This window comes from Gorilla gorilla, chromosome X, assembly GCF_029281585.2.
Source record: "Gorilla gorilla gorilla isolate KB3781 chromosome X, NHGRI_mGorGor1-v2.1_pri, whole genome shotgun sequence".
Lineage (NCBI taxonomy): Eukaryota > Metazoa > Chordata > Mammalia > Primates > Hominidae > Gorilla > Gorilla gorilla.
Window position 1 is genome coordinate 113392347 of NC_073247.2, and position 9431 is coordinate 113401777.

At 46.4% G+C, this 9431-nt stretch overlaps 1 protein-coding gene across 3 annotated transcripts; it reads right to left on the reverse strand.

Moving 5' to 3' along the window:
* Positions 1 to 1795: 1795 nt before the first annotated feature.
* LOC101138121 (protein ARMCX6) lies at positions 1796 to 4687 on the reverse strand. Of its 3 annotated transcripts, XR_008675634.2 has the most exons (5): positions 4552 to 4676; positions 4171 to 4252; positions 3735 to 3816; positions 3345 to 3439; positions 1796 to 2433 (listed from the first exon to the last, which is right to left on the reverse strand). XR_008675634.2 is itself a non-coding variant. In XM_004064525.3 (3 exons), the coding sequence occupies exon 3, from the start codon at positions 3291 to 3293 to the stop codon at positions 2391 to 2393; it is 903 nt and encodes a 300-aa protein (XP_004064573.1). In that variant the 5' UTR covers positions 3294 to 3439; positions 4171 to 4252; positions 4552 to 4687; the 3' UTR covers positions 1796 to 2390. The 3 variants fall into 3 exon arrangements, 1 of the variants encoding a protein (XP_004064573.1); XR_002004301.2 differs by lacking the exon at positions 3735 to 3816 and having other exon boundaries at positions 4552 to 4687; XM_004064525.3 differs by lacking the exon at positions 3735 to 3816 and having other exon boundaries at positions 1796 to 3439; positions 4552 to 4687.
* Between the last annotated feature and the right edge of the window lie 4744 nt (positions 4688 to 9431).

Here is a 9431-nt window from a genome sequence, read left to right on the forward strand (position 1 = left end):
GGGCAGAAAGCCTCTGGGGCGCTCCCTGAGTTAGGACTCAGCTGCGGCCTCACGGTGTCAAGTGCCTCAGCGATGGTGGACAAGCGCACGTAAAGGGAAACTTGGTAGCGTGCAGGGAAGTAGGGAGGTGCATGCTAATTCGGGACCACAGGCTAGGAGGATGCCTTTGTGCTCAAAGAGACTGAGCAATGAGGTGTCACTAAAGACAGCATTGGCGAAGCAGGCTCCACTGGGAAAAGTGCATGCGGAGCTGTCTGCAGGGAAATCCCCTTTGAAATCAGATTGCCCAGCCAAACTGCGATTGGCTTGGGAGAAAGGGTGGTCCTTCTGACAGCTCTTAGGAACCCTTAGGAACCGAGACAGGGCTCCCAGAGCCAGCCAAGGAAGCCCCAGCAGTGTGAGCCTTGACGGGGGATGTGGTGTCACAACAACTGCAAGTCACTTGTTGGCCATCCCAGGCACCAGGGCCTGGGAAGAGGTCTGGTCCCCATTCCAGGTGGGAGGGTTTCCCAGAGTTGGTCAGGGGACCCGGCAGGCACTCAGGCCCTCTGGCCAGCATGGACTGTGGGGCAGATGGTACAAGCAGGAAAGTTGTAACCCACCTGGAAGGCAAGCTGCGGGGGGAAGGGAGAATAAGACAAGAAAAGAAAGCTTTGTTCTGTGTGGAACAGAACAAGCAGAACGCCCAGCACCACAGAGATCGCGGCTGCCCAGGACACAGTGACCCACAGCAGCAGCCCTGGGAGACCGAGAGGGCACCGGGCACGGAAGCAGCCTTGCCCAAGGGGAAGCAGATGTGTTTACTGGGTTTGCCATGGCTTTAGGGAAGGGGACCACTTCTTGACACATCACAAACATGCAGGGAACCTGGCTTTGCTGATTCAGGGGCTAAACCTGCTGGGCGGGATCTGGTAATGTTGGAGGTGGGGGCGGGGCAGAACGAGCTGCCCTGACCCATGGAGTGCTTCTGCGCCCACGGGCTCTTCCTTTCCTGGCAAGGTGCAGGCACCTCAGATGGAGAGTGTGGAGGTGTCTCCGGATGGATGGAGTGGCCACGGTCGTGCCAAGTGCCCTCAGCATCTGCCCTATCACCCCCGCAGGTAGTTGATGGAGGGCTCCACTTCCTGGGTCCCACCACAGGTAGTGGGGATATGGAAGAAAGGAGGTTGCTCCAAAGGGAGCAGCGGCCAACCCTCTCACTCTGCCAGGAAGTAGCGCTGGGGATCCCAAGGAAGAGAGAAGGAGGGCTGGAAGCAGATTTCCCCCTGGCTTCGCAGGAGGGATAGAACTACACAGGGTAGGTGCTGGGCAAGCGGCAACCTTTATCGCCATCATTGTGCAATAAATGCGCCCCGATGCGTGGTAGAGCGCCCCCACCCGTTCCACCCCGGTCCCCATCCCCACGTCGGGATGCGCAGACAATCGAAAAGGCCAGGGTTACTGACCTTTCTCTCCAGGCTGGCAGTCAAGGAAAAGACATTAAGAAGGGATTTCTCTGTGCCGGGCACGGTGCTGCCTGCTCCACGGGTGTTGTCTCTTTCAGTCCTCTCAACATTCCATCCTAATTCCACGAACTCCCCCGCTGTGCCCCTCCCCTTCCCCCACCCCCGACCCCAGCCCCTTCTTGAAGTTTATTCTGAGCACTGCAGCCCCTCTCTATCCCTGCCTCCTGTGAGCACCGATAAGCCTGCATTTGTCAGGGAGCAGACGTTCCAGTCAGCTGGCGTTTACCGTGCTTTTTTTTTTGTCCTTCTCTCCGTGCAGACTGTAAACTCAAGGACAAGGACCATGACTCTTTTCTGCCAATCAAAGCACACAACTTTATTGATGATACACACAGATGCGGACTTGGGTGGAAGAGGTTAAGTCGGTACAATAGACAGAAGAGCAGTGCACTTTTTTGATGAATAGGTTCACTATCCATCAGGCGCGTGTAGAAGAAAGAGCAAACGAAAAATAATTCAACCTAAGCTGCAACAAATGCATTTTCAGCTCAAGCTGCGATATGCGTCTGGTCTCTGCAAAGCGGTCCCGCTTGGACAGGGAGACCACAGGCAACAATAGCACTCGTGATGCTGTAATTTGATGTTGTTTGTCCACAGCAGGCAGCTGAAGTGATCCCCTCACCACATGAAGGAGGCTGCAAGGGAGGAATTTACAATGCCAACATTGCCTGCAGACTGCACAACCAAGAAGTTACTCAAAGCTCTGTGGGAGCCCCTGCCTGGCCAATAAGAGTGTGGTCCTGGATTGAGCCCTGGAACTTTCACCCAATGAGGTGGTGATTGGCTAAGGCTGGATCTTCAGTAGCACCCTCTGCAGATTCTTTGACATCTGCAAACCAAGCGCGTTGTGGGTGGATTCCGTCCCATTGTGTTCGAGAGGGCCGTTTATGGGGCAGGGGTTTCCAGGAGAATCTCTCTGTTTCCATTTCTGATAAAGAGGGACATGAATGAGAAGAGCATCTGGGCACCGACTAACTCCCCCGCCAAGACTGGCTTTTCAGACAAACCCATCAGCAGTTTCAAAACCTGAACCTTAGCACATCCACTTCCCTCTGATATCAAAGGAAACTTCAAGTCTGAAACGGACTTGGCAAGCATGTTATTAATAACTGTCATGCTTATTAACAAATTTAATCCGGCCTGCTGCAGAAATGAGTTGCAGCAACGTGACACAGTCTCCCGACACACTTCATTGATGTACATCTTAATCTGGCCCTGACTTTCAATACTCGCATTTAAGTTATCCGGGGCACACAAAGCCTCTCTAACAGTGGGGTCTGGAGTGGGGCTCGTGTTTCTAGCCATTGAGAGGCTGGCCAAATGGCTACTGATATCCTGGCTAAATGGAAAGCCCGCATCCTTGGGCTCGGCAAACAACAGTTTTCCCTGAATGAAAAGACACTTGGAGAGGTCCAGAACACAACTGCCATTTTTAAAGTTTTGAGCACTCCAAGTATTTTTATGTTCATAGGGGAATGGCCGCTGTTTTATTGGGTGTGCTCTGTTGGCCTTGCCTCCCCCTGAGGGCCTGTCCTCAGTGCCACCTGGGGCCCCAGGTTCAGTCCAATCCCCATCCTCAGTCCAGGGCCGAGCCATAGTTTCAAAATCAAACCAAATATCAGGCTCCTCCTCATCCAGCTCCTGGTCATCGTCCCACTCCTCTTCCCCCTCCTCCTCCAGCTTCTCACTGTCATCTCTTCCTATGGTCAGTTTGTAAACACAGTAGCAGGCACCAGCCCCAATCATCAGTCCTGCCGCCATCCAACCCACTTCCCGAGCCCGGCCCATGCTCAAGTCTGTGCCAGCCTTGGGGCAGGACAGGAGAGGGCCTTGCTCCACCTGATTGAAGAGGTCTCTCAGGTCCAGGGTGAGTAAGGATGGAGGGTAGCAGTCTTCAGCTTCTTCCAGGCTCTTGTAGCTCTCTTGTGATGAATCTATGGGTGAAACAGAGTATTAGGGCTCGGGACTATGTTTGGCTTTGTGCCTCACAGACAGGGTGGATTTCGAGTTGGTGATAAAGGCAGATTAACAGGATACAATTTCTTTGTTCTTTTCTGTCTTCCTCTATCGACCTCAGGAGCCCCCATTTCTCTTCCTGGGTCCACAGGGAAGGGCAGGAGATGGGTCTCTGCTATGATAGCTAGGAGGGTGACAGTGTGAGTATCTCTCAGGTAGTCTCCTACACCAGACCTCCACCCCCAAAGATTAAGGGCAGTTTCTCTCATTAACCTCTACCAAAGTCAGATAAATTCCTTCGTTTTCCCTTGTCTTCCGTTGTCAGTGGTCCCTCCACGGTGATAGAGGATAGAGTCTGGCAGAAGGACAAATGCAAAGACAGGTAGGCAGCAATGGAGAAATGAAAGTGTAGTGGATGAACTGAGGACACAGGTCCCAATTTCTGTTTTTGTGAATTTTAGGCACTTGAGTTTAAAAGATTTCTCATACTCTACTGACTTTCCGGAGGCAGGCCTCCCCCGCCCCACTTGTCGTCCGCCATTTCCCCAGCAAAGGCCGCCACACCCCTTTCCCTGCACTGAAATGGGAGTGGGTGTGGAGAAAGAAGGGGCCAGGAGAGGGCGACTCGGACCTGGCCCTCTCATATCCCAGCCCCCCTCCTCCGCCACCCCCACCCATGGTCCTGGGCTAATCCCACCTTCACACTGACCTGCAAGGTTCCAACCAAGGCAGTTTTCTCCTTCTCTCGCTGAGACTTGTGCCGAAACCTACAGGCCAACAGACCTACAAACCTGCAAACAGACAAGGGACCGAGGGGACGGAGTGCTTGGTGGACGGACCAGCACCCGGGACACTAGAACCTTTCTTTTCTCGGAGTCTCTGGAAACGCCATTCACTCCCCTCACCCCACCCGAAACCCGCCACTTCTCTCTACTCAAATGAGCACGGGGTGGGGTGGGGGTGGGTAGCAGTATTTAGAAAGTAGGCGAGAAAGGGACCCAGCTGTGATCGGCCTGAACTCGGATCTGTGGCGTTCTTGGCCCTCTTCCACCCATACCTCCTCTCAAGCAGCGCCCACCCTCGCACCGACCTGCACGGTCCGAGCTAGTTTCCTTCTTTCTTCACACGCCTGCAGAGTAATAGGGGGCTGGTACCCAGACGGAGGCGACTAGCAGGACTTGTGCTCTAGGCGGCTCTTGGTCACGTGACGGCCACGTCACCAGTGCGCTCTGGCCCCCAATTTCCACTCCCACAAGCAGTGCGGCAGGCGCCAGCCTGCCTTGTATCTCCCCCTCAACCCCCACAGTGGGCCCTGTCACTTTTTTCCTCTGTAACAATACCAGAAACCAGAAGTGGCCCTGTCTTTCTGGTGTTTGAATTTATGTTTCTCTAATTCCAGGAAGGGGCAGCATCTTTTCCTGGGTCTACCCTTCATTTACACTTCTTGGGGAATTGTCTCATCCTTTCCTTGGCTCTGAAACTTCTGCAGCCCCTTTCTTAAATTTCTACACTTTTCCATGTTCAGTCTCTGCACCAACATTGGGTGAGGGGGCAGAAACGGAAGTCCAGGCAGTGGTGAGATTTTAATTAGTATTTTGATAACATTTAAGTTATATTTTGTCCTTTCTTTTTTATTGACTTGAACTACACTATTTTGTAATCGGAAGAAAACAATAAAGCTTTTCCCACTTGGAGAAGAAATAATTCAAATCTTTTTTTTTTTACAGATATATATATATAACATAAGCAAGATTTCCCAGTTAATAGGAGGCCTCATTGATTTGATGAAGTTAGTTTGTATCAAGTTGAACATATTTTCTTCTGACTGCACAGGAAAAAGCAGCTTTCAAACAACATATTAAAATGTAAAAACACACCCTTACAAACAAAACCAGTTGTGCTTTCAACATGATTTATAAATTGATGGATAAATGAATCTATACCGAGAAGGTCAGTGTTCTAATTTTGACCATTTTAAGTAAGTGAACTATTGTCCCTTTCTTTCTCCTGGCTGAACTCATAGTATTAGGTGTCAGATGACTGAGATCTTCATAGAAGATTGCTGGGTGACTTTCACTCTGGCTTCAAAGGACAGATTTTATGCAGACCCCAACTTCAGATGAATCTTACATCTTCAGATGAACTTTACAGATTAGTGACTCCACAGATTAGCCTGCCTTTCATTCACAGGGCTTTATTTACAATCTATTCTGAAGTTTGTGGTGCAACCCATAAATCTTCCAGAAATTAGAGAATTTCCTGTTATCCTATTGATGAAAATGAGACTTGATAGAGGTAATTTTCTTTCCATCATGACACTGTTGGCGATCTCTCTGCTGTCTGCCATTCATGTATTTTATGCTACCCTAGCAGTGGTGAGTGTTCAGCATTTTCCAGTGGAGATGGTTGTGAGGGTCTGTGGGTGACTGGGAATCAGTGCAACACCCCTGATGTCTGTGTCATTTTTTCCCCTCACAAGTGGAAGGGCAATGCACAGGATCTCAAGCAGTTGCTAGAAAAAAGAGGACTTTTCATTTCCTGCCTTCTGTTACAACTTCATTGAGCCACCAGTACAAGCCCCTCAGAATAATCCCAAAACTCAGGGACCAAGTATGCAGAAGTTAGTCCTCATGCATCCACCTGTCCCTGCTGAGGAGTCATACTCTAAATATAGACACTCCAGGCAACCTCTTAGAACATTGAAATATGACACCCCAGAGGGAGGGGCTCCCCAGTGAGGGTCCCCTGTGTGGAGGAGGCCCTTTCAGGAGGCAAGCCAGGGAGTCCTAGTGCCTTGCTGGTGAATATTCAGAAGTCAATATGTCACAACTTCCTGGTCTTCCCCTTTTATAGTCCAAACTCACCAATATCACATCTTATCTCTCTAAATCTTTACCTCATTTTTTTCATGACCCTTTATTAACTTTCCCTAGACAAGTGAATTATACTTATGAAGGCTTACTAACAGAACTCTCAGATTCAACAGTCCATCATTCAGTGTTTGGCTGCTAGGTGGTTGTATAAGTGGCTTTTGTTTGTTTTGAATATATACATTAGAAAAAGCTAAGGAGTATGTAAAGCTTAATAAAGACAGATGACTTGGTGTCACAGACATGGCTTTACAATAAGAACTCACTTTCACAACACTTAGCCAGGCTTCAAGGACAAAAACTTTACTCCTACCTCTCCTCACTAGTATAAAATATCTCCACCCTTTTGGTATATTCTCCAGTTAGTCCAATGTATAACTTCTCACTACCATTCTCCCAGTATGCCAGACCTTTCCTGGTTTGAATCCACTCCCTGTCTAAAACTTCCTAAAACCCCATGGTTATAAAAACCCTTTGAATTCTCTTACCTCTTTGTTCTTCTGATCCACGATTCTATCAATTCCTACCTGGAGACTAGCATTAAAAAAAAAACTACTTTGCTCTCCATTATACATCTACCAACAAATATTTACTTAAGGACATGTTATAAGGCTCACATACCTTTCAAAAGTGAGAAAGGAAAATGCTTAAAAAAGTCCTCAGACACTACTGTTAAAAGTTCCTGAGTCCGCAAAAAACTACTGTGAAACCACTGCCAAAACAAAACTTTTGGCTTAAATCAGTTCACATGTGATATGTAACTTACAAAGCACCCAGAAACAAAAAACGACCAGCAAATGGTGACACTAATGGAATTGTGGAGGGTGAAAAAAATAAATTATAGAAGGTTGTTATCTTGAAAAGTTATATTACTTTTTGTATTGTGTAATTTCGGTATTGTGTCTTACTTAAGGTTGTTTGGTTGCAAGCAACAGAGAACAAGCCTGGTTAACTTAAGGAGGAAATGTTGAAGACAAGGCTCATCTCCGAGGGGTTTAGGTAGAAGGAATTGATAGACGTCTTTTCAGGATGTCATAAGTCCACCAGTTTTCAGGTTTTTATCTCTCTGATGAAGATTGAAATTTTAGTAAGGCAGCTTTTGGTTGTTCTGTTTTGGGCACAATACCCACCCTTTTGCTGAGGAAAACAATAGGGTCAGTAAAATGTAAAATGCACTTCCTTTCTTTTCCCAGGGAGAAATTTAAACTGTTTCATATGTTGTTGTTGATTTGCAGGAGCCCTTTTATCACTTTGAAAATTAACCTTTTGTTTATCTATAACGGAAGTGCTGGGGGCATAATATGCCACAGAGTATCTTAGTTGTAATTTCCACCATTAACTAAACATTAGAAAGGTATGGTTATGAAATGGTGATGCACAAGGTTGTCCTTTGAGCAAGGCCACCTGGCTTCTCCCACAGGATTCCCCCAAGGTTGCGTCTAAAGTTCAGGGTCTCTTCCTCAGTATTGCATGACCAAATCCTGATTTTGTTTGTATGCTGAGAAGAATTGCTTCTGGATGCCTCAAGGAAAGACTCCCATTCATAGAGACTTATATATAAACAGATCTGAATGCTCAAACCTAGGGATCTCTGCATTCTCTCCCCATAAGTAGACCACAAGGGAAGCTGTTTCAACAGGAGTGACAACTGAATAATTTGCCCTCAGAAATACAATTTTCAGGGGGTACTGGAGGTTTCCGTCAGTCTTACCTGCCTATTCTTTCCCTCTAGACAAGCTACTACTTGGGAAACCACAACCTTAGAAGGTTGTTTGGTGAGCCTGCAATCAGAGCAAGGGTATTTGTTCATTTTAAGAAGGGGGTTTCAGCTGAGGACGCATGAAGTACTATTACACATCATGGGCATGACTCTGCCAGAGAAAGTGAAATGTTCTATTCTCCTTAGCCAACACTTTTTCTCCTCCAGACAGTGCTTGGGTGGGAAATACCAACACTTTCTTCTGACTGTCCTTTTCATATATTCCTATGCTTGAATAAGCCCCTTTGCTACACATGATCTTTCTCTAAACACAGGATCATATAGTTGATTTGGTTTCTGTTTACTAAATAAATTTCAATCACATTCTAGTACTGCCTCCCAGAAGTTACATAGATATGAATTTTCCTGGGGGTTTCCTGTTCTCAACTTCCTCAGTCTCTTGATTTACTCCCATATTGTCTGTGTATTTTAAAAGTTATACTCAAATAATAACCTTTTATTCAAACTATTAGTGAATATCTCACTGAAGACCCTATGTTCTGAAAAGCTATATTACTTTTTGTATTGTTACCTGTTTTTGTATTGTGCTTTAGTTAAGGTGGTTTGGTTGCAAGCAACTGAAATCAAATCTGGTTAACTTAAATAATGAGGGGATGTAATTATTCTATTCCTTTTCCTGCTTTAAAAAAGGTAAATCATTGATGATGGGTGAATTATTCAGTTTATCAAACAAGTAAGTGAAATAGTTTCATACTAATTGCTAGGTCCCAGTTTCAGCCAATTTTGTCTTGGTCTGTGTTCCTCTAATACTTATTTCGTTTATAGATGATATTCTCTATTTTGCCCAAGCATATTTTGTAATGTTCTTTTTATGCACACTCATTTTTTCAGTGTGCATGCTTTATCTCACAGATACCTACTGTGCACTTATGTTTTCTCCTCAGTTTTTTTTTTTTTTCTGCATTGTGGCTTTTGTGGGTTTAATGCCTCCTCCTTGCTAATGGGTGCAGGTGAAAGTCTGTAGCTCTCCTGTTCAGAAGACTGGTCTAGTCAGAAAACTTACATATTGCCAGACACACTGATTAGCTCATTCAGGGCTGTGCTGTGTGCTAGGCCCCAGAAGACATTAAGATTGCTTTGAGTGAAGTGTGTAACACTCTCCACCAAGTGATAAATGTGGGACTTTTGGAGGCCATCACCCAACATCATTCTTCAGCCTCCACTCATTTTTTTCTAAAATGGAAATAGCTTTATAGTATTTTTTTTTCTCATAAAAAGAATGCAGGCTGGGGGTGGGGGAAGACGGAACAAAAATAACAAAGTATTAAGAAAGTAAAAACCACACTCTCATTCCAGATTTTCTTTTCTGATCGCTTGTTC